This window comes from Carassius carassius, chromosome 1 (genome assembly GCF_963082965.1).
Source record: "Carassius carassius chromosome 1, fCarCar2.1, whole genome shotgun sequence".
NCBI lineage: Eukaryota > Metazoa > Chordata > Actinopteri > Cypriniformes > Cyprinidae > Carassius > Carassius carassius.
The window spans coordinates 49,372,739-49,398,490 of NC_081755.1; the positions used below are offsets into that span (position 1 = coordinate 49,372,739).

The window sequence follows — 25,752 nt, forward strand, 5'->3', positions numbered from 1 at the left end:
GTTTGTGTACATTGAACATCTCGTTACAATCTAGTGTTTACGAAACAGTCTTAGTTAATTAAGTTACTTTGTCATTTTGGTCAAAAAGTGTCTGCTAAATGCAATGTAATTAAATCACGCTAAAAACGCATGTGAATAAACTTACCAAGTCCTGCACTCAGCTACAGCAGAAAGACCTATAACTTTCCTAAAAGACTTGTGGCTTTTAAACTCCTGAATTGTGTAGTTACTTACACCAAAACAAAATAATTCATATTGTCCATATATGTGCATGGAGGTAAATGGTCGAGGTCTCTGTGCCCTTCCGCTGCGGGGAGCTCGTATTAGTTGATATTTTGGATTTTATTCTGGCTCACCTGTTACCTAGCAAACACCAGATTGGTCTGCAACCTCAGCCAAATATTCGGGCAGAATTATTCGTTATCCGTTATTCGTTTTTAAAGCCATTATCCATGCCTTTCCGAATAATGCGGCTTCGGGATCTCTTAATAAATTATTTTACCCAATACTGTATTAAGCTTTTTACAACTATAGGGTATATTATACTACACTAGTATTTATTTCAGTTTATCAGTTCATAATACTACAGTATGGTGTAGCATTCATTAACAGTGTTGTAATATAGTAATACAATTTACTATAGTATGGTTCAAAAACACTATAGTATTTACTATCATTTTTCTGTAACGGAGGCCAGCGAGTAGTAGCTATTCTGCAGGTAAATCTCACTCCCCTATCTCAAGATATATATATATATATATATATATATATATATATATATATATATATATATATTCAGTTCTCTCTACAAACATAGAAACAATCACAAGAGCGCATACAATCTCACACAACCATCTAAATAAATTCTTTCCTCACATGCTCGCTGGACTGAATGTTTATTTCAGCAGGAAGACTCCAGAAAAGACACAATATCGCTGAACTTGATGAAAACTATATCAAAACGAGCCTATAAAATGTCGATTTAACAAACTGTATAAAGTGTGATTGATAGCAGTGAGAAATACTGTGTACTGCTCGTCTTTCCCCAAAAGACTCGTTGTTGGTTATTTTTGGCGGGGTTTATCTTTTACCTAATGCAGGACAACAATCTAGCGCGACGGCTGGACGCTCAACGGATATTCATTCACCTGAAGAAAAAAAAAATGAAATATGGCATAATGTAGAAATACATTTATTTATAAATAAATGTATTTATTTATTTATTTATAAATAAATGTAGAATAACATAAATACTACAAACATATCACAATTAAAAATTACTCTTGACAAAAATTATTCATTTAAGCATATCTGCAATTATTTTATTTGGCATTTAATCAATAATTTTTATTTCATATCATGTATGATAGTAATTATGTATTTCTACATTTGAAAGTGAAAGTGAAATGCTTTACTTAAGCATGTATCATTTATACTTAAGTAATTTCTACATTTATTTAATTATTTCTTAATTTAATAAAAGCAATACCAAGATGGCGCCACACATGGCTGCTTCAGTGCTTGGCTCTCCAGTGTTTGTACTGTTTTTGTTCGTTTTTCCTGTTTTTTGTTTAACAAACACGATCAGTTTCACCAGGGATGAACTGCTGAACATTCGGCAGAACACACCACATGATATTTTTCCGGATTTCTATTATACAGACGTTTTACTGAACATTGTTATCGGAGGAGCAGCGGCGCTGATCAAGCGCTTCAGGACGCGCAGACAGGGAAAGCGAGCGGGAGCGCTCGTCAGACTCAGGAAGTGCGGATTTCGAACGCCGTTGCCTAGCATCCATCTCGCAAATCTCCGCTCTCTACCCAACAAAACGGACGAACTCCTTCTGCTCTCTCGGACAAATAAGGATTTCTCTCACTCTGCTGCTCTGTGTTTCACGGAAACCTGGCTGAATGACCCCATACCGGACAGCGCGCTCCATCTGCCGGGCTTTCAGCTGTTCAGAGCGGACCGCGAAGCAGAATCAACGGGGAAATCGCGCGGCGGCGGGACATGCTTTTACATCAATGAACGGTGGTGTACAGATGTAACTTTGTTAAAGAAGATGTGCTGTCCTGATCTAGAAACGCAGTTTATCAACTGCAAGCCGTTCTATTCGCCGCAGGAGTTTCACTCGTTCATTCTGGTTAGTGTTTACATTCCACCTCAAGTGCATGTAAGTCTGGCTTTACAGAAACTCGCTGATCAGATCACAGACACAGAACAACAACACCCGGACTCTGTTTTAATCATTCTTGGGGACTTTAATAAAGCCAATCTCTCCCGTGAACTGCCAAAATACAGACAGCATGTTACCTGTCCCACCAGAGACAGTAATATACTGGATCACTGTTACACCACAATAAAGGATGCATATCACTCTGTTCCATGAGCAGCTTTGGGACGTTCTGATCACTGTCTGGTTCATCTTATACCGACCTACAAGCAGAAACTTAAATCTGCTAAACCTGTAGTAAAGACTGTGAAGAGATGGACCAGCGAAACAGAGCAGGATTTACAATCTTGTTTTGACCTCACTGATTGGAGTGTTTTTGAAGCTGCTACCACCGATCTGGACGAACTCACAGAGACTGTAACATCCTATATTAGTTTCTGTGAGGATATATGCATTCCTACCAGGACTTATTTAACATTCAACAATGATAAGCCATGGTTTACAGTAAAACTCAGACACCTTCGTCAGGCCAAAGAGGATGCCTACAGAAATGGGGACAGGGTCTTGTACAATCAGGCCAGGAACACACTGAACAAAGAGATTAGAGCGGCTAAAAAGACCTACGCTAAAAAGTTGGAAGACCAGTTTACTTCCAACGACTCTACTTCAGTTTGGAGAGGACTGAGAGCCATCACAAACTACAAGACACCAACCCCCTTGCACTGAGGCTAATCAACGACTTGCTAACGGCCTGAATGAGTTTTATTGTAGATTTGAAACCCCCAACACCCACTCTGACCATCTCTCTACACCTCCGTTAACACCTCTTGCAATCCCCCTCTCCACACCTCCTGCTCTTCAAATCTGTGAAGATGATGTGCGCCAGGTCTTCAAGAAAAACAAAGAAGAAAAGCACCAGGCCCAGATGGCATTATACCAGCCTGTCTGAAAATCTGTGCTGACCAGCTGGCCCCCATCTTTTCACAGATCTTCAACAGATCTCTGGAGTTGTGTGAAGTGCCTTCCTGCTTCAAACGCTCCACCATAATCCCCATTCCAAAGAAACCCAAGATAACAGGACTTAACGACTACAGACCTGTGGCTCTAACGTCTGTCGTCATGAAGTCGTTTGAAAAACTGGTTCTGGCTTATCTGAAGGACATCACTGGACCCTTACTGGACCCCCTGCAGTTTGCTTACCGAGCAAACAGGTCCGTGGATGATGCAATCAACATGGCATTGCACTTCATCCTGCAACATCTGGACAAAACAGGGACTTATGTGAGGATCCTGTTTGTGGACTTTAGTTCGGCTTTCAACACCATAATCCCAACAACCCTCCAGACCAAACTGACCCAGCTCTCTGTTCCTAGCTCTATCTGTCAGTGGATCAACAGCTTTCTGACAGATAGGCAACAGTTAGTGAGACTGGGGAAATTCATGTCAAACAGCTGCTCCACCAACACTGGTGCCCCTCAGGGATGTGTTCTCTCCCCTCTGCTCTTCTCCCTGTACACCAACGACTGCACCTCTAAAGACCCCTCTGTCAAGCTCCTGAAGTTTGCAGACGACACTACAGTCATCGGCCTCATCCAGGACGGTGACGAGTCTGCTTACAGACAAGAGGTTGAGCAGCTGGCTGTCTGGTGCAGTCTTAACAACCTGGAGCTGAACACGCTCAAAACAGTGGAGATGACTGTGGACTTTAGGAGAAACCCCCCTGCACTTTCCCCACTCACCATCATGAACAGCACTGTGACTGCAGTGGAGTCATTCAGATTCCTGGGAACCACCATCTCTCAGGACCTGAAGTGGGACAATCACATTGGCTCCATTGTGAAAAAAGCCCAACAAAGGTTGTACTTCCTTCGCCAGCTGAGGAAGTTTAACCTGCCACAGGAGCTGCTGAAACAGTTCTACTCAGCCGTCATTGAGTCAGTCCTGTGTACTTCAATTACTGTCTGGTTTGGTTCAGCTACAAAATCAGATATCAGAAGACTACAGAGAACTGTTCGGACTGCTGAAAGGATTATTGGTGCTCCCCTGCCCACCCTCCAAGAACTGTACACATCCAGAGTGAGGAAAAGGACTCAGAAAATCACTCTGGATCCCTCACATCCAAGTCACCCCATCTTTGAACTTTTGCCATCTGGCCGGCGCCTCAGAGCCGCAAATACAAGAACAGCAAGGCACAAGAATAGTTTCTTCCCCCAGGCAATCTACCTCATGAACAGTTAAATGTTTCCCACTTAAACTTATGCTTATGCAAAGATGTGCAATATCCTTATATTTATTTGTTACCCCTCCATCCTAGAACATTCCTGCATCTCACTCAATCCTATTCCATTATCATTTATAGCACAATTGTTTATACACTTATTTATTTGCCAATTTGTAAATCTCCTGTAAAAAATTTTTTTCTTTTCTGTGTGTTGTTGTCTCTGTTTACTGGAAGCTTATGTCACTAAAACAAATTCCTTGTATGCGCAAGCATACTTGGCAATAAAGCTCTTTCTGATTTTTCTGATTCTGATTCTGATTTATTTTATACATTTATTTACACATTTAATCTATTTATTTGTTTATTTATTAATTTCTCGCAAACCAAAATTGGGAACACCTACTATAGACTCGTCTGGCGTTACAATGTGCAAATATACCATCCATTCTAAATTCTATGTGATAGTAGGGCAGATCCATACAGTCGGCATAGTCAAATTTGGGGCCGTGGCGAGGGTGGAGTCGGCATGGGGGAAAACACAGCGAAGATTGTGTGTAGCCTATTCGAATGACAAAAATGCACATATTGAGCGCTCATTAGAACCACTGTAGTCTCTTTTAACTTTAATATCCATATACACTAGTCCGTTTCGATATTTCATTGTACAGCCCTACTTTAGATCTATTCATTCAAAAATAGCCAAATTCCGTGACGTTCTGCTTAATACAGCAAGTTCCATTTTTGACTGGATTCCGCGATTCTATCCCTGTCGCTTCGCAAACACAGACTGGGGGAATTGATGAATGAAATTGTGAAAGTTCTGATATGCATGCCACTTTCTGAAACAACCTTACACAGTTTTGATAACGTTAATAATGAACACAATTTTAACGTAGCCTGTGGTTAAATGCTGAGTGCACACATACACAATTGGGATTCCACAAATCCCCTTGATCATCCTCACAACTTATTGTTTGTAGTCATTTTGTCCTCCTTTCCTGTTCTGTATGTTTATTAGGAAGGATGTAGAACTTAAATTCATAATTTGTTAGTTTTTTCACGATACAGAAATGACACAGCAACTCTTCGGCATGATTGTCCCATCTATTTCAAGTTTCCCCCACGGTCTGAATTCACATCATGTGACGGGGCGTTCCCAGACCAACCTTATAAGGTGAAAAGTATGTACATTGGGACGCAGGGTCGGAGCGGGCTTGGAAGGGATGCAACTAGAATTTGACGCTTTTTCGATGACGTCATCACTCGCGCGCGCTCACTCACTAAGCGTCGAGTCTCCCGAGGAGAGGTGAGCAATTCACAGTATTTCACAAAGTTTCATAATTTTAAAATTCACTTTAAACATTATGTTTATGCAACAGTGTTTGATGTCGTTTTTGCCTTGTTTTAATCGTGCACAGACCTGTTTCTGCGTTTGCTAACTTGTTTCTGCGTTTGCGTTTGTTCGTGTTAATGATTGTTTCGAGGTCTGGAGTGATGATGCTGTTACTGAATGTCTCGAGATCTGTGAGAGGAATGAATGCTAACCGTTATCAAGTTATGTTTATGCGATTTTTATTAATAACGTTATTTCTCTGTCGTTTATCTCTGGCAGATCAAATATAGTACAATAAATATATTGTTTTACCAGTTTAGAAGATGTCCCCTTCATTTACATAAATACTAATATATAAATAAATAAAAAATCTACCTGATTTATTGTTGATTTTGGCAAATCTGCTTCTTTCCCTTAAGACATTCATGTCCATTGAAGCTCCTCCCACAACAATCACCCATTCAGTAATTCACCAATAAATGCTAACGTGAAGTTAATTATCAAATTATCAGGAAGAGATGAAATCTGTAAAGACTGAGTTTATTAAAGAGGAAAGAGAGAAGATGGGAGATCCAGAACCCTGCAGAATCAAACACACTGAAGATACTCAAGAACAAACAGGTTGGTGGTATTATTCATTCTTCTTTATTAATGCTGAAGACTATAAAGCTTGAGGCAGTTTTAGATCTGTATTTACTGTATTAAGAAAAAACGTACGATCTGTTGAATAATCTTGCTGAAGCCGCAAACAATAAGGGACACTTCTATCTCGCAAGAGTCTTTGTTTTTAGATGCAGTAATATTAGGACTTTTGTCTATGATGCATTTTTGTTATTCTCAGAGGAGCTACAGAGCGCTCAACATGAAAGCCCTGTTTAATTGTGATGATAGAGCAGAGATCTAAACAATCAAACCTCTGCTTACACTTTAGGCCTGAGGCTGTGATGTTAAGCTAATTTTACCATCAATTTCTATAAGATATCAGATAAAACTACTTTCCCTTCACAGAGGTGCACATTCATTTTCTCAAGTGATTCTCAATTTATCCAGAATGATGCAGCTCTAGTTTACATTATATTACTGCATATAAATCATTAAAATAGAAGTTCATTTTAATTTGGTAAAAGTTGATTTCAAAATGCACTTTGTGTTTTTCAGTTGAAAAAACTAACAAACAATGCTGTTGCAGTTGTTTTCCTTATGTATTTCATCATTGAGGATTTCTTTAAAAAAGTCTAAATATCTGGTCTCGTCTCGCTAACCTAGTTGTGTGTGTCAACACACCCCTGCTGAACAGTAATGTTTGTGTATCTTCATGAAGAAAATTAAAAGCAGTTTTTTTTGTTCTTTTGTATCTTTGTTTTATTGTATCTGACAGTTTGTTTAACATTGTTTCTTTGTTTGTGCTCTTAGTGTATCTATGTATAAAACACAAAAGATGCATGCACATTGGTGGATTTACAAATTGAGGTTTTATATAATGATTTAATTAAATTTTATTTAAAATTTCAGAATATTAACAAATGTTAAAAAATAAAATAATCATTCAATAATTCTAATCGAGTTAAAGTGTTCAAATAATTGAGGTTTTGATTTGAGGTCATACCGTCCAACCCTGTTTTCGCTATTATAGCATGGTTAATTTGTATGTCCTCTCAGGTTTTTTTTTTTCTTCTCTATGAGCTACTAAAAAATAACCATTTTTTTAATTTATTAATTTCATAGAAGAAAATGAGGAGAATGAAGAATCAACTGAAGTTAAGGAGAAAAATCATGCTAAAACTAGAGAAAAACCCTTGAGCAGCTCTCAAATCAAACAGAAAGATTTAAAGAAACAAAGAGACAAGAAATCTTTCACCTGTCCTCCAGTGTGGAAGGAGTTTTGCACGCAAAACAAGTCTTGATGTTCACTTGAGAGTTCACACTGGAGAGAAACCATTCAATTGAGATCAATGCGGGAAAAGTTTCACTCGGTCATCATGTCTTAAGGTACACATGAACATCCACACTGGAGAGAAACCATACAAGTGTTCACACTGTGAGAAGAGATTCAGTCAGTCCAGATACCTGAAAAGACATGAGAGGATCCACACTGGAGAGAAACCGTACACATGTGATCAGTGTGGGAAGAGTTTCACAATAAAAGGACACCTTACAGGGCATATAAGAATTCATACTGGAGAGAAACCATTCACTTGTGATCAGTGCGGGAAGAGTTTAGACAATCATCACAACTTAATGAACACATGAACATCCACACTATAGAGAAAGTGTACACATGTAGTCAATGCTGGAAAATGTTTTTGTGGGCTCCAAACTTGAAGAATCACCTGAGAGTTCATACACAGGAGAAGCTTTATTCATGTGATTCGTGTGGAAAGAGCTTTAAATGGCCACAAACTTTGAAAGAACATCAGAAAACACATACTGGTGAGAGAGACTACATGTGCATTGAGTGTGAAAAGGCTTTTACTACAGCAAAGTGTTTAAAACGGCACCAGAGGATTCACACTGGAGAAAAACCTTACAAGTGTTCACACTGTGACCAGAGATTCAGTGTGTCTTCAAATCTGAAAACACATGAGAGGATCCACACTGGAGAGAAACCGTATCACTGCACTGAATGTGGGAAGTGTTTCAATCGTTCATCCTCTCTACTCAGACATACGTTTTTTACAATACAAATCATTGAAAAGCAACTTTACAGAAAATTAAGTTTCTACAATATTTAGTATTAGCTTATAAGTGATGACTGTCAGCTGATGTACATATGGCAGAAATGTATGGAAAAATAAATTAAAGATGTAATCAAACATACAACAAACACTATAAACGGCAATTATTATGATGCAATCAAACACCTTGCAAAATTTGGTAGTTTAGACGTCTAAAGAGGTATTTAGAGGTCCTCTGGGGGGTTGGCATAATCTCTTCTCAGTTTTGGATCCAGACTGAAGCCTGTGTAAATCCTAGTTACCCGTGGCAAAAACAGAAACAAATGGAGACATCGTTAGCGTAGCTGCTGTTTCTAACAAAGGAAAAATAATTTGTTTAACACAAACTAAAGAATAATAATGCACATTTGATCAGAAAACTGCAGTACAAGATTATGAGATGCATTATTTGAATGTTTGGTCTGTAAAATTGGGCTAATATGATCATATTTTCTAGATCTGATAAGGGCTCTAGCTGCTGCATTTTGGACTACCTGTAGCTTGTTTATTGACGAAGCAGGACAACCACCTAGAAGTGCATTACAATAGTCCAGTCTAGAGGTCATGAATGCATGAACTAGCTTTTCTGCATCAGAAACTGGTAACATGTTTCTAAGATCGAAGAATTATGTTTTTGTAACATGGGTAATATGGTCGTGTTTAATAGAACACCCAGATTTTTTTTCTGTAGACGAAGTAACAGTACATTTTTCTAGTTGCAAATAATAATAAGAATAAAAAAATATCAGTATTGCTTCAACAAGAGTGCAAGAGTAAAGCTAAAGCTACATCACTTTGTAAAGTTAATTCAATGTAATTGGCATTGACGCATCAACACTGACTCCACGTTGTTTTAATGGGACCATGCTATCTGGGGTAATTCTTATTAAGTTGGTTTGTTCGTGATGACGCAAATCCGGTATTTCTGCAAACAGCAGTGTACTTGATAACATCAATCAGCTGACCATGGCTACTGCAATTTTCCTCACTGTATATTTACAATAAAACTAAAAAGGATATCAAATACCACTGCCTCCTTTCGTTTTCATTTGAACATAATAACAGCTGCAGAAATGTACATAGTTCAGGGATGTGTATATATACAGCCATTACAATTAAACAAAACATTATATAAATTTGCCTGCGGTGGAAACGGGGCATTAAATTATTAAATTATTCTTGAAGCAAGTAAAATCAGCAGAAAAAAAAGCTAAATAACAATAAGTGGTTGATACAATGAATAAGGAGCTACTTGAAACAAATACAAAAGTGAAAGTGAAAATGAACTTTACTGAATTATAACCTGTAAGACAATAAAAGCATCTTGAGGGAGGAAGAGAAACAAATGCCCTGTTTCCACCGCAGGAACTTTACCCAGGAACTAGGGACTTTGGCCTGGTACTCGGTGTGTTTCCACCGCAGGAACCAGGAACTAAATAAAGTTCTGGTTAAAACAATTCCCCTCAGAAAGTCCCTGCTGGCGACGTGGTACTTTTTAAAAGTTCCTGAACTTTCGGGGGCGGGACTTGGCCGCTAAACATCCTGATTGGTTGAGTTCACGCAGCATTGGTTGAGTTCAACCACCATTTATTCGGATCAACATTTTCAAAATATTACTGTTATTGTGTCATGAAATGTAATTTTAAAAGTATTTCAGGCGAGAATGTAGTTGTTTAAAACTCAAATCTGTGGTTTATTTGTAAAGACAGCGTCTATTTAAAAATGTGTTTCGCCGATCTCGGAGACTGTGAGCTCCACTCGATCAGCGGGAGCTCAGTAAACATCTATCCGCCGAGATGCAGCCTCACCTCGGCTAGACCTTCTGATGTGTGCCGCTGGCTCTCATGTCTCTTTAGTGGTTAAACATAAAATATAATTCAGCTGCGGGGTAAATCTAACAGGTTTTCTTTGGTCTGTATTCAATTTATCTATATGTTAAAATGAAAATAAAAAAGGCAAATCTATATAATATTTCGTTTCATTGTAATGGCTGTATATACACATATCCCTGAACTAAGTTAAGTACATTTCTGCAGCTGTTATTATGCATAAATGAAAACGAAAGGAGGCAGTGGTATTTGATTTCGTTTTATTGTAAATATACAGAGAGGAAAATAGTAGCCATGGTCAGCTGACTGAAGTTATCAAGTACGCTGCTGTTTGCAGATTTACTGGATTTGCGTCGTCGTGGACATCACACTCCCAAGTCGAATGCACAAAGTCCGCACTACCGAGAATGCACGTCCAAAATCAGCGTACTTTGTATTGAGAAACGTGCGCAGACCTACGTCACCAGTCTATTTGCCTAATCTTCCCGGTACTTTACACCGCGGTGGAAACGCAGAAAGCAACAGGTCTGGGGGGAAGAAAGTTCCTGGGAAAAAAAGTTCCTGGTACAAATGTTCCGGGTAATTTCGGTGGAAATGCGGCAAAAGTGACCATCAAAGAAGAGCAGAAGTGGATGAGCAATTACAAAAAATCTGGATAATGTTTCTTTGTCATTTCACTCATAGCAGCCGATTGGGACATAATTCTATGGAATAAATGGCTTTATTGCTTAAAATGTTATCATGTTTCCAGGATTTTTCTGAGTTTTCTTTAGGTGTTTCACAGCACTGATCACAGTTAAATGGTCTTTCTTCAAAATGATAAGGCAGATGTGATTTCAGAGTGAAAGCTTTCCACTGTGAACTCTCATGTGAATCTTCAGACTTGATTTACATCTCAATCTTTTTTACTCTGAAGGCAGCTGACAGATTGTTTGGCTTCTGTTGCCCATTTCCTGTTTACATTCACCAGGTCTAAAAGATACATTAAATCATGAGAGATTTCAAATGACACAAACAATCACATGCTGAGCAAACAAGCCAAACTGTCCAAAATATGTAACTGCTTCATATTAAGACTTTATACTCATGCAAATCAATGTTTAATATAACTTTAGGGGGAAATTTCATTTAGTTTTTTTATGGTCATCCATAACCGTATGACTGCGGGGAACAGAAAAAAATTCAAGTCTTTGTTCAGCGATCTTAAGAAAAAGAAAAAAAAAGCGATGTGACATTCAGCCAAGTATGGTGACCCATACTCAGAATTCGTGCTCTGCATTTAACCCATCCAAAGTGCACACACACACAGCAGTGAACACACAAACGGTGTGAACACACCCGGAGCAGTGGGCAGCCATTTCTGCTGCGGCGCCCGGGGAGCAGTTGGGGGTTCGATGCCTTGCTCAAGGACACCTAAGTCATGTTTTTGCTGGCACGAGATCCGAACCCACAACCCTAGGGTTAGGAGTCAAACACTCTAACCACTAGGCCACAACTTCCCATCTTCATCTCCATCCTGAGCAGTGACCATAAGCAGCAAAACCTGCACTGATGTGCTCATTAGAAATAAATAAAAAAAGAGGAGTGTTTGAATAAGAAATACGTGCTTTCATGGAGAGGATTGGGCTAATAATCAGGATAATATTTTCAGCCTTTATCAATGTAAATTCTGCTCGGTTCTACACATAAGCCTATTGTATTCCATCAGAGAGGCCTGCGGCTCTAACACATTGTCATTTGGACTATTGGGACAGTTTTTGCAATAAATTATTGTAATTACACTTGTCTGTCTCATGTTTCTATTTATAGCCTAGTGTTTTAACATATGTATATGGTTAGGTTTAAAGGCAGGACTGGGATAGGCACTAAATATTTCTTTTTAAATGTTGTTATAAAAATACATTTGCTATAAAATTGGTATGTTTAAGTTTTGGTGTAGATTAAGGGGTCAAAAAATTCTCTATTTTTTTATTGCTAAAATTGAATGATAAATATTATGTTTTTTTTTCTTTTCAGGCAGCAGAAGAACAGCTTTGAGTACCTCCTGAATATGGACAGTATAGACACACAGATGCACATACACAGTGTATATGTGTTTAGCAAAGTAACGTAATCATTTATTCAGCTCATGATATTATACAATTCATGTTTTTTATTTGACAATTCAAGATTTCTTTAAAAATATGAGACAAATTAAACAGTAAATCAAAAGTTGTCCTTTTATTAGGCTATTGCTTGAACAAAATGCTGCAAGTTTCTTTGTAAAACTGAAATAACAAAACTAAATTAACAATTAAAAAGAAAGAAATATAATAAGTAACACAAATAAAATAAGTATAATACAAGATATAAACAAACTAAGGCTTTGCCTGTGGTCTTCCATTATGTGAAACTATTCATAAAGAATATCTGCAGGAAACAGCAGATGAGCTGAATGAGATGCAAAATCACTCTCTGCCAGCAGGTGGCGCTTATGAACAGCAGAAATACAGATTTTCCTGGGGTACCGCTGTAAACAAAGCAGTGCTGCACTTATGAACTCTACTTCAAATATGCATCATTTATAGACAAGATTAAAAGAAAATGCGATCTAAACCTTTCTAGACAGTCAGTTCCCCTCAGAGATACATTCATATAAACTTCTACTCTCAGATGTTTCACAATTCATTTTGCATCTCCACCAATTTGAATTGTAAAATATTTGAATCAATTTTCAAATGGCTCATTTCATTTATTTATTTTAGGACAGTGCACATTAATCAACATTACTGTTGATGTGCCAGTGTTAGCCAGCAGGCTAATTTTCAACTGTAGCCCATTGGCAAGATGTTATACTAGGCACAAGATAACTAAAAAAAATAACATATTAAGTCACACAACAATTGATATACAACAATAAAACATAATGCCATAGCACTGGCTACATTAAAACTAAAACATAAACTATATAAATGTATAGAGAACCATCTATCCATCTATCTATCATACATATACCATAGGTTACAGGACAGTTAAAGTTTAGAGTCAGACATACATTAATTATTATGAGAGATGCTCACATTTTTGTATGCTCAAAAGCCAGTCCTTAAGATGGTGTGTAAATGTATGGTGTGAGGTGGAATTTCTAATGTCCACTGGCAATTGGTTCCATAATTTAGAGGCTCTCACAGAAAAGCATAATTGGCCAAAGGAACTGGACCTAAGAGGGACTACACAGTCCCCTCTAAAGGCAGACCTTGTGGTTCTGCTGCTAGATGACTTCTGTTGAACAAAAATGCAGAGTGGTGGGGGAGCCTTTCCATTAATAATCTTAAAAATTAGCCATGCATCACTGTATTTTAAAATATTTTCCCAACTAAGTAGGTTATATTTGTATATATATGCTCGAGGTGCATCATTACATCTACACCTAGTTAAGCATGAACACACAGAGCTTATGCTTGATTATGGTTCTGCAGACCAAGTGCAAGCGTAAAATAAGTCCTGCAGTTCTCTGTTACTAAAGGTTCTTGAGCACATTCAGTAAACATGATGGAAGGACATAAAGACTAGCAAAGAAATAATACTCTATGTCCTTTAAACGTTATGGGAATGCTGTGTAGAGACCTAGAGGGAAAATCCTATAGTAACAGTCACCTAAACATTCCCAGAACAACCTGAACGCTCCAGAAGGTCTGCCATATAACGTTCCCCAACCCTTAAAGGGTTAGCTCAAACAAAAATTCCCTTGTGCCATTCCCAACCCATAACTCCTTTGACCATATTTTTTCTTTGCACACAAAAAAATATTCTCATAGCTTTGTAAAATTACAGTTGTACCACTGATGTCACATGGACTATTTTAATAATGTATTCTGTACCTTGACCTTTGTTGGACCCTTACTGTCCATGGAGGGTCAAAGTGGTCTCGGATTTAATAAAAAATATCTTAATTTGTGTTCTGAAGATGAATGAGGATCTCATGGGTTTGGAACGACAAGAAGGTTAGTAATTAATGACAGAATTTTCATTTTCAATTTAGGTAAACTATTCACACGTGGGCAGCTCCTCTATAATGTGAACTCTCATGTGAGACTTAAGAGATGACTTTTGTCTGAAACTCTTTCTGCACTGATCACAGGTGTGTGGTTTTTCTCCAGTGTGAATCATCTCATGCAGTTTTAAACCGATCGCTGACTTAAACATCTTTTCACACTCAAAACACATGTACTCTCTCACACCAGTATGTATTTTCTGATGTACCTGTAACATTTGCTTATGTTTAAATCTCTTTCCACATTCAGAACATGAATGTGGTTTCTCCTTTGTATGAACCAGGATGTGCATCTTCAGGCCTGATGCCCTATGAAATGTTTTGTCACATTGATCACACATGAATGTTTTCTCTCCAGTGTGGATCCTCATGTGTCTCTTAAGTTGTGATGATCGTGTGAAACTCTTCCCACATTGATCACATTTGAATGGTCTTTCTCTCGTGTGGATTCTCATGTGTACTTTAAGGCTTTCTGATCCACTGAAACTGTTCCCACACTGATCACAAGAGTATGGTTTCTCCCCAGTGTGGCTCCTCGTGTGTTTCTTAAGGCTTGATAATTGTGTGAACCTCTTCCCACATTGATCACATTTGAATGGTCTTTCTTTCGTGTGGATTCTCATGTGTACTTTAAGGCTTTCTGATCCACTGAAACTGTTCCCACACTGATCACAAGAGTATGGTTTCTCCCCAGTATGGCTCCTCGCGTGTCTTTTAAGATATCCTGATTGTGTGAAACTCTTCCCACATTGATTACATGTGAACGGCTTCTCTTTAGTATGAACTCTTATGTGAATCTTAAGAATTTCTTTGTATACGAATGTCTTTCCACACTGATCACAAGAGTATGGTTTCTCCCCAGTGTGGATCCTCATGTGTCTCTTAAGGTTTGCTGAATGTAGGTAACTCTTCCCACATTGATCACATGTAAACAGCTTCTCTTCAGTATGAACTATCATGTGAATCTTAAGATTTTCTTTGTTTATGAATGTTTTTCCGCACTGATCACAATATGGTTTCTCCCCAGTGTGGATCTTCATGTGTCTCTTAAGGTTTGATGATTGTGTGAAACTGTTCCCACATTGATCACATGTGAACGGCTTCTCTTTAGTATGAACTTTCATGTGAATCTTAAGATTTCCTTTGTATATGAATGTCTTTCCACACTGATCACAAGAGTATGTTTTCTCTCCAGTGTGGATATTCATGTGTCTCTTAAGTTGTGATGATTGTGTGAAACTCTTCCCACATTGATCACATGTGAACGGCTTCTCTTTAGTATGAACTCTTATGTGACTCTTAAGATTTTCTTTGTATAGAAATGTCTTTCCACACTGATCACAAGAGTATGGTTTCTCCCCAGTGTGGATACTCATGTGTCTCTTAAGGTTTGCTGATCGTGGGTAACTCTTCCCACATTGATCACATGTGAACAGCTTCTCTTTAGTATGAACTCTCATGTGACTCTTAAGTTGTGATGATCGTGTGAAACTCTTCCCACATTGATCACATGTAAACAGCTTCTCTTCAGTATGAACTCTATAGTGTTTCTTAAGACCTTCTTTGCATATAAATGTCTTTTCACACTGATCACAAAAGTATGGTGTCGCCCCAGTGTGGATCCTCATGTGAGTATTAAGATTTCTTTTGCATGAGAAACTCGTTTTGCACTGATTGCAGCTGAATGGCTTCTCTCCCGTGTGGATCCTCATGTGAATCTCTAGACAATATTTTTTTGTGAAACTATGTCCGCACTGGTTGCAGGTGAAGGGTTTCTCTCCAGTGTGGATAGTCATGTGACCCTTAAGGTGGTTTTTTTGTCTGAATTGATTCCCACAGTGATCACACTTGAATGGTTTCTCTCCAGTATGAATTCTCATGTGACCATCAAGATTTTGTTTTCGTGGGAAACTCTTTCCACACTGAGTGCAGATGAAAGATTTCTTGACTCTTCCCATCTTTAAAAATTTATTTTTAGTCTTTGAGTGACTCACAGGTTTTTCTCCAGGTTTATCAGGGTGTTTCTCCTCCACTTTCCTCAGTTCTCCGTTCTCCTCCATCAGCTCTGAAAACAAAGAAAATAAGCTTAAATTCATTATAACAGTATCAAAACTATTCAAAAGCAGAGAATGAAAACACAAGCTCAAGTGAATTTCCCTGCTTTTCAATTTAAGTTCAAGCATCAGTAGAAACTCCACATGTTCAAAATTTATTATGACTGCTGCTTTAACTAGTTTTAAATTAACAATTTTTATTTCCATTTTTTGTGTCCTACATGTTTCACTCAATGCTGTTACTTATAACATGATATTCCTCTTTTTAAAAATAGAGCACTTGGACTCTTTCTACAACATGAATGCATTCATCAACACTGTTAAGTTATATTTAATTTTAATTAAAAATGCAAACTTTTCTTATATTCTAGATTCATTGGACACAATAGAGTTTGCGGCTCTCTAACCATTAGCCCACAGCTGCCCCCTGATGTGATGATTTGGGGTGCCATGATGACTGGTGTTGGTCAATTGTGTTTTATCAAGTCCAAAGTTAATACAGCCATCTACCAGGAGATTTTGGAGCACTTTATGCTTCCATCTGCTGACAAGCTTTATGGAGATGCTGATTTCATTTTGCAGCAGGACTTTGCACAGTGCCAAAACCACCTCAAAGTGGTTTGCTGACCATGATATTAAGGAGCTTGATTGGCCAGCCAACTCACCTGACCTGAACCTCACAGAGAGTCTATGGGGTATTGTGAAGAGGAAGATAAGTGTCATCTGACAAACAATACAGAGGAGCTGAAGGCTGCTATCAAAGCAGTCTGGGCTTCAATAACACCTCAGCAGTGCCGCAGGCTGATCGGCTTCACGCCACTCCGCATTGAAGCTGTAATTCTTGCAAAAGGAGCCCCAACCAAGTATTGAGTACAAACCCACATGGAAAGAACCTATATGTGGATATATGCGCATATATGAAAACTATATGCAGTGCATATGCACATATATGCTGCATATATGCATGTATATAGGCTAGGCAAGTTTATTTATATAGCACATTTCATACACAATGGTAATTCAAAGTGCTTTACATAAATGAAAGTAAAATAATCATGAAGAAAAATAATAACAAAAATAAAACAAGCAATTTTAAAACTTTTAAAAAAATTAAAACATTTAAAAACAGTTAGAAAATGATTTTACATAAAAAAATATAAAAAAATAAAATAAAACAGTGAAAATATAGTGCAATCTGTTCGGACATTGCACAGTGCTCATTCAATAAATGCACAGCTAAACAGATGGGTTTTGAGTCTAGATTTAAATGTGACTAGTGTTTTAGCACATCTGATCTCTTCTGGAAGCTGATTCCAGCTGCGGGCGGCATAGTAACTAAAGGCGGACTCCCCTCGTTTTGTATGAACCCTTGGTATTTCTAACTGACTTGATCCTAGTGATCTGAGTGCTCTGTTAGGTTTATATTCAGTGAACATATCTGCAATATATTTCGGTCCTAGGTCATTTAGTGACTTATATACGAGTAAAAGTACTTTAAAATCAATCCTAAATGTAACTGGAAGCCAGTGTAAGGACCTGAGGACTGGTGTGATATGCTCAGATTTTCTGGTTCTAGTCAGAATCCTGGCAGCAGCCTTCTGGATGAGCTGCAGCTGTCTAATGGTCTTTTTAGGAAGGCCGGTGAGGAGCCCATTACAATAGTCCACCCTGCTGGTGATGAAGGCATGAACAAGTTTCTCCAAGTCTTGACTGGAAACAAAACATCTAATTCTTGCAATGTTTTTTAAATGATAGTATGCTGATTTAGTTACTGCTTTGACATGACTACTGAAACTAAGGTCTGTCTCCTGACTTGATTTGTAGTTGTTTGACCCCTAGAGTCAAGGTATGCATTCAACTTGAACACTTCATCTTTGTTTCCAAATGCAATGACTTCAGTTTTTTCCTTGTTTAACTGAAGATAGTTCTGGCACATCCAACTATTAATTTCATCAATGCATTGGCAGAGGGAGTCAATGGGGCTGTAGTCATTTGGAGATAAGGCTAGGTAAATCTGGGTATCATCAGCATAGCTGTGATAGGCAATTTGGTTCTTTCTCATCATTTGACTTAGTGGGAGCCTATACAGGCTAAACAAGAGCGGTGCAAGAACTGAGCCTTGTGGGACTCCGCATGTCATGGACGTTCACTTAGACTTATGCTTTCCTATACTCACATAATAGCCTCTCCCTTCTAAGTATGATCTGAACCATTTGAGTACCATCCCAGAAAGCCCGACCCAGTTTTCCAGTCTCTCTAGTAGTATGTTATGATCGACAGTGTCAAACGCAGCATTGAGATCTAGCAATACCAGCACCGATATTTTGCCAGTCACAATTTAAGCGAATATCATTTATTATCTTAATGAGTGCTGTCTCTGTGCTGTGATGCGGTCGGAAACCAGATTGAAAATTGTCCAAGTATCCTTTTGAGTTTAAGTATTTGTTCATCTGATTAAAAATTACCTTTTCTATAATTTTGCCTATAAAAGAAAGATTAGATATTGGTCTATAATTGCTCAAAATTGTGTTATCAAGATTGGTCTTTTTCAGGAGGGGCTTAACAACTGCAGTTTTTAGGGAGTTTGGAAATGTCCCAGAAAGAAGTGAGGCATTCACCTCTTCTAAGAGATCTGCTTTTAAGCAGTCAAGCACACTTTTGAAAAAAGGTGTGGGAAGTGTGTCAAGACAACAGGTTGACGATTTTAGGTGCTGCACTATGTCTTCCAGAATTTTACTATCAATTGTTTCAAAAATAGACATAGTATCTTTTTGATATTGTGGCCGAATCTGTCTGACCTCTGCATTACTTGAGGATGTGCTAATCGCCTTCCTGATATTGATGATCTTCTCAGAAAAGAAAGAAGCAAACTCATTGCATTTGCTGTCTGATAGCATTTCACTGGGAATCTGACTTGGGGGGTTGTCAGTCTCTCAACAGTGGCAAAAAGAGTACGAGTGTTATTTAAGTTACTGTTTATAAGGCTTGAGAAGAAATTCTGTCTAGCTGTGGCTAGTTTCACATTAAAATCATGAAGGCTGTCTTTATAGATGCTATAGTGAATTTCAAATTTCATCTTCCTCCACATCCGCTCGGCTTTTCTGCATTGTCTTTTCATTGTCTGAACTGCTGTTGATCTTCTCCAAACTGATTTCTGTCTGTTTTCTTACTGACTATTATTGGTGCAATATCATCAATAACATTCTTAACTTTTGAGTTGAAGGAATCAAGGAGAATATCAACAGAGTCTGCAGAAATGCTTGGTGTTAAAGATATAGCCTCTATAAATAGTACACTTGTGTTCTCATTTATGCATCTCCTTCTGACAGAGACAGATCTAGATTCAGTGGTAGCAGACATCAACATATCAAAGAAAATACAGAAGTGATCAGATAGTGCTATGTCCTTATTAACAATGGATGAAATGTTTAGACCCCTACTGTGGGAAGTCATGGCCTAATGGTTAGAGAGTCGGACTGACAATCGAAAGGGCTGGCGGGAATTGTGGGTGGGGGGAGTGCATGTACAGTTCTCTCTCCACCCTCAATACCATGACTTAGGTGCCCTTGAGCAAGGCACCAAACCCCCAACTGCTCCCCGGGTGCTGCAGCATAAAAAATGGCTGCCCACTGCTCCGGGTGTGTGTTCACAGTGTGTGTGTGTGCACTTTGGATGGGTTAAATGCAGAGCACGAATTCTGAGTATGGGTCACCATACTTGGCTGAATGTCATGTCACTTTTTTTTTACTTTCACTGATGATTAGATCCAGAGTGTGTCCACCTTTGTTTGTGGGTCCATGCACATGCTGAGTCAAGTCAAAAGTGTTTAGAACCGTTATCATTTATTTTGTAGTTTTGTTTTCTGCATTATCTATGTGAATATTAAAATCCCCTGCAATTGCAAAACAGTCAAACTCTGAGGAAATCATTGATACAATTTCTGTGAACTCTTCAACAAAGGCTGGAGAGTATTTTGGATGCCTGTAAATATTAATAAACAGAATGTGTGGGGCACCTTTCAGCACAATCCCTAGATATTCGAAAGACAGGTACTGACCAAATGACACTTGCTTGCATTGATAGACATCTTTAAATAGAGCATCTACACCCCCACCTCTCCTAACAGTCCTGCAGACACTCGTGTAAGTGAAGTTAGGAGGGGCTGCTTCATTTACATTTACATTTAGGACTGTTGCACTGCAGCTGTATTCTAGCCATGTTTCATTTAGAAACATAAAATCCAGATTGTTTTTTGGTTATAAAGTCATTGATTAGAAATGATTTATTTTTTAGTGAGCGAATGTTTAAAGATGCTAACTTGATGGCTGTGCTTTGTGTCTTTACATCAATCTTAGTTTGATGCATAATAGGCCGCAGATTAGATGAGTTTGCCCTTAGGCTTGAGAAGGCCTTAGACTTTCTATCACGTGATAAAACTAAAATAGAGAAAGCTACAGGCACACTGGGTTCCCGCTTGTTCTGTAAATATTTGTGAATGTTGCTGCTATTATAGCGGGGACTCGACACATATCACTGAGAGCTGCTATCAGTTGTTTTTGGTTCACCTTCAGCAGATAGAGCGTTTGAGCCCTGGCGTTGTGGCAGTGGTCGAAAAGCTCTCGCAGGAGCAGGGACCACAGGCTTTGGTGGTTGGGGGGCCCGCCGTTTTTTTGTTGATATCTGCGGGCTAGCAGCGAATGAGTGGGAGAGTTTAGTCCCAACATACACCAATTCCTCCATTTTCTGTGAGAAGCACAGAAGTGGAGATGCTGGAGAGAGGGATAATGTGTCTGGTGAGATGGGCTGTGTTTCTGGTGGCTGTGATGTGTTGTTCTGGCTTCCCTGGCTGTTTTCCAGAAAGTCGTCCTTGGGTGGTGAATCTTGTCAGTCTGTGAGGAGCTCTGTGGGCAGGGCTCAGCAGGGATAGTGTCCATCAGCAGTGCTTGATTTGGCTGCATGGAGTTATCAGTGTCCTTGTGGGATATGTCGACCACATAATGACTCGGACCCGGTGTGTGTGTGCTGAATGGATTGACACACTCTGCTGAAGGATGATGGAGGGAGAAGTAGATATTGTCCTTAAACACTCTTGCACCAAGTTTGTTTGGGTGGAGGCCATCCGGTTTAAACAATTGTCTATGGCCCCAGAAAAGATTGAAGTTGTCAATGAAATTCACTCCTTTTATATTACAAGATCTTTGTAGCCATGTGTTCAGCCCAAGCAACCGTGAAAACATATTTGTTCCCCTTGCTGGGAGTGGTCCACTGATGAACGACTGAACTTTGAGTCTTTGAAGTGTTTCAAAGAGTTCACTGAAGTCCTTCTTGAGGAGTTCTGACTGCTCTTTCCGAATATCATTCTTTCCCACATGGATGATGATTCGATTTGCAGTCTTGTGCTTCATCAGAATGTTATGAAGTTCCTTGTTCACATCAGAGACCGTAGCTTGAGGAAGGCAGCATGTTGTTGTAGTCCTGCTACTAATGTTTCTGATAACAGAGTCACCCACTATCAGAGTCCTTGGCCTGGCTGCGCTCTGAGCTGAATGCCGTTGTCTGCTCGACCTTGAGCGCCTGTTAGTAGCGGTGCTAGCTGCTGGCTGATCCGATCCATGTTTAATCACATTTAGGGATTCCTCACCCACATTTATTAATGCTTCAAATCTGTTCTCCAAATGTATAGGGGGTGGTAGAATACCAGTATTTACAAGCCTTGTCATAGTCGAATCTGGGGTAGAGGAAACTATGGCAGCAATACGAGAAACTCGTGACAATCTGATATCTTGTGTTCCTTTGGGTCTCGCTCCCTGTTTGTGCCATCTATTAGTGTGGCGATCAGTTTCGGCTTGTTCCTCTACACTTGGTATAAACTGTTGAGATTCAGAAGATTCATGGGACTCACCGGCTGTATGCTGAGGGGGTCCATGACTACGGTCTGCTGAGTGTTCCGTCTGTTTTGGAAGTCCAGAAAGTAACTTTGTTTCAAGAATCACAATCCTTTGTAGAAGTTTGCAGCAGTTCATGCAACAAGTAGATCCAACAGGAGGCATTTTCTGTCTCTTCTGTTTGAATGTAGGCAGATGTTTTCCCCTCTCTGGAATGTAAGCTGCTGGCAGTGGGAGGCAATAATGTAATATAATAATGTTGTATTATTCCAGTCCCAATGTTTTTAGTTTTAGCGTTTGTGCCAAAAATCTGTTGTTTGAGCACTGTGCTGATCTGCTGAAGTACAAATCTTAGAAAAATCAGAGAAAAGTACAGAAATAAGAAGCAAAGCGCAGAGCAGTAAGCTAGAACGTCCAAACGGTAGCAAAGCCGGAAGCACTTCTGGCGATTAGTTTCGACTTGTTATCAGTGTTGGGGAGTAACTAGTTACATGTAACGGCGTTACGTAATTTAATTACAAAATTATTGTAACTGTAATTAGTTACAGTTACTACGAAAAAATGAGTAATTAAATTACAGTTACTTATGAAATTTTTAACGATTACAAAGGGGATTACATTTGAATATTTACACACATCCACATACAGATTTAACTGATTTCTTTGCCAAATTGCACTGACTATTCTGAGACATACCGCCCTAATAATGTCCGGGATGCGGAAATACAGTCTGGTTCGTAGAATCCAGTCATAAAAACGAAATGCCTAACGCGGACGGAATATCCCACATTTTGGATGACTAAATCAAAAGTAGGTCAGTACACTTGAATCAAAACATGACATCGACTAGTGTCTGTGAATATTAAGCCCCAAAAATGCAATATATGACTTGCACATTCTGCGTGTCTGTGGAAATCAGGCGCGGACTGGACACCGGGAGAACCGGGACAATTCCCGGCGGCCTGGCAGCCGATTTTGCCCCACTATTTAATATCATTATTGTATAATTGCCTGCCGAATGTACTAAAGCGATCATTTGCGAATCCGCCATTTGATAATTAAATCTCTAATAAGTGATGAAGTGTTAGTCGTGACTCGCGCGCTCTCCGCGCCTCCACCAAACGGTTTGGATCAGACTCAGAGTAATCAATGCGAGAGAGAGAGAAAGAGAAAGAGAAAGAGAAAGAGAAAGAGAAAGAGAAAGAGAAAGAGAAAGAGAAAGAGAAAGAAAGAAAGAATAGAGTGGACTGCTGGAGCAGAGAAGCAGAACTACTGTTCAGGGTTTCAGGTCAGTTTCATCTGTAAAGATGCTTTTTTGTCTTTGTTTTTTTTTATTTATTTAATCAAGCAGCAGCACGTTGCTCATCAGTCATCACTCAAAATACTATATAAAGTACATCATTATTATCTGTAGTAATGTTACAGTAGTAATTTAGCTGAAAAAAATTCAGATTTTTTTTTTATAGGTTTAGGGGGAGCTACGACAGACAACAACACAACCCTTACGAAAATTTACATTTTAATATTTAACTATAAATCCAGAGAAAATGGTTACTATTGTTTAAATGTGGTAACCAAAAATGTAAAATTATTTTACAAATTTATTTATTTAAAAATAAATACAAATCCATTTGCAAAAAAAACAAGGTTATTTTACTTTTATATAGGCTAATAAAAGCAAGGTTAATTTTTGTAAGGGAAAAACATGACTCGTGTACAGTATTAGGATTTTTCTATAAAGATATTGTAGTATTGTAGAGTATTGTATTGTAAAGTATAGTTTTGTTTAATCTTGAGTATTAAAGTCATGAGAGAGATGGATAACAGGGCAAAATAAAGAGACTGAAGAGAAAAATGGAAGTGAAGGTGCAGTTCAGGAGGCTTGCAAAACTTTTAATTATTTTGCATGTCCCCAAATTAAAGATTTAAACCTTTTTTTATGTCAGGTCCATACAAAAACATAGGTTTGTCCATGAATTTGTTTGTATGAGTTTGAATTTTCCAGTCTGAATTTCTTTCCCAGTCCGCCCCTCCTGTAAATTAATGGCAAAGACATGGTTTCATTTACTACACATAGGCCTACTGAAGCTTGCAGTGTTTTCAACCTCTGCTGCCTCAATATAGGAGTACACGAGCACATAAACACAATTTCTAGAACTGCTCTGTGTCACTTCATGTGCATTTTACTTATTTTGAGAAAACTATCATCATGTACAGAGACAGCAGTTTAAAAAAAACACCAATGTTTCAGGAGTTTATTACACAGAATACGTCACATGCTTATTAGATAACTGTATTTAAGTTGATGTATATGCTTTCATTTATTATTCTTTAATTTTCACAAATTTAGAAAAGTAATCAAAAAGTACTCAAAAGTAATTAGTTACATTACTTTAATAAAATAATTGAAAAAGTTACACTACTATTACATTTTAAACAGGGTAACTTGTAATCTGTAACCTATTACATTTCCAAAGTAACCTTCCCAACACTGCTTGTTATATGCTGCATATATGCCACATCTAGGCAAAATGAGGTGCATATATGTGCATATACAGGAAATATAGGTCTCCTGTATTGCTTCTTCATATCCACATATAAGCCCTATACATACAAGATATGTCTTCTATAGAGCTAATGGCAGGATCTGGTCATTTTGTAGCATATATACCATTTTTGACTGTCATACATGATTCCTAGCTCATATTTTCTATTATCAAGGCAAAAACTAAGAATTAACTAAAAAAAATTATGCAAGAACTTATGTATGTGTGAACATGTGAAATCGGTATCACATGTAATTGGCATGTTATGGAATTTAACTATGGCAATATATTAACATGATATACAGAGCCGGACAGTAACGGAGTACATTTACTTGAGTACAGTACTTAAGTACAATTTTGAGGGATCTGTACTTTACTCGAGTATCATTTTTGGGGAGTAATCATGACTTTACTCAACTACATTTGAGAGGCAAATATTGTACTCTTTACTCCGCTACATTTCTATCCATAACCATAAGCACCCGTTACTTTTTCGGCCCCGTCCACACGGAGACGGACCCCCGATCTTTTTTCCCCTCGTCTCAAGAAATATTCGCGTCCACACGAAACCGATGTAGTATACATGCCAGACCAGCATGTGGCGCTGTAATTCTGCCAGAGAGATACACTTAAAACGGAGAAGAAGACATGGATTTGCTGCGCGTGGTACACAAACGAACATGGAACAATACATTTATTAATCCGTGTTAATGTTAACGTTCAGTGTTTGTTCATGTTTTTGTTGCTGTTACGTGATGTAGTGGTGTTTGACTAGGGGCGAGACGTGGGCTGATGACGCCATATTTTCAGAAAATGTATGGATTCGCCGTCGAGACGAAACGCAAAGGCAGCGTTTTCAATTATATCCACTCTGGGACCCGGCTTCAAAACATCGGTTTCACTCTTACAAAACGTCAGATCCGTGTGGAGGAAAATGCCTATCCGCTAAAAAAAAATCTCGGA

At 38.5% G+C, this 25,752-nt stretch overlaps 3 protein-coding genes and 1 pseudogene across 5 annotated transcripts in view; 2 read left to right on the forward strand and 2 right to left on the reverse strand.

Moving 5' to 3' along the window:
• Positions 1–25,752, reverse strand: part of LOC132159925 (gastrula zinc finger protein XlCGF57.1-like) — a 486,703-nt gene that overhangs the window by 393,802 nt on the left and 67,149 nt on the right. The gene's annotated exons all lie outside the window — the stretch shown is intronic.
• LOC132094578 (zinc finger protein 239-like) overlaps positions 1–25,752 on the forward strand; it is a 102,568-nt gene that overhangs the window by 45,565 nt on the left and 31,251 nt on the right. The gene's annotated exons all lie outside the window — the stretch shown is intronic.
• LOC132095881 (zinc finger protein 239-like) lies at positions 5,644–8,288 on the forward strand (annotated as a pseudogene).
• Positions 14,156–16,364, reverse strand: LOC132157325 (gastrula zinc finger protein XlCGF57.1-like). Of its 2 annotated transcripts, XM_059566735.1 has the most exons (2): positions 14,766–16,364; positions 14,156–14,681 (listed from the first exon to the last, which is right to left on the reverse strand). In XM_059566735.1, the coding sequence occupies exons 1-2, from the start codon at positions 16,362–16,364 to the stop codon at positions 14,298–14,300; spliced, it is 1,983 nt and encodes a 660-aa protein (XP_059422718.1). In that variant the 3' UTR covers positions 14,156–14,297. The 2 variants fall into 2 exon arrangements, with proteins under 2 accessions (XP_059422718.1, XP_059422644.1); XM_059566661.1 differs by having other exon boundaries at positions 14,156–16,364.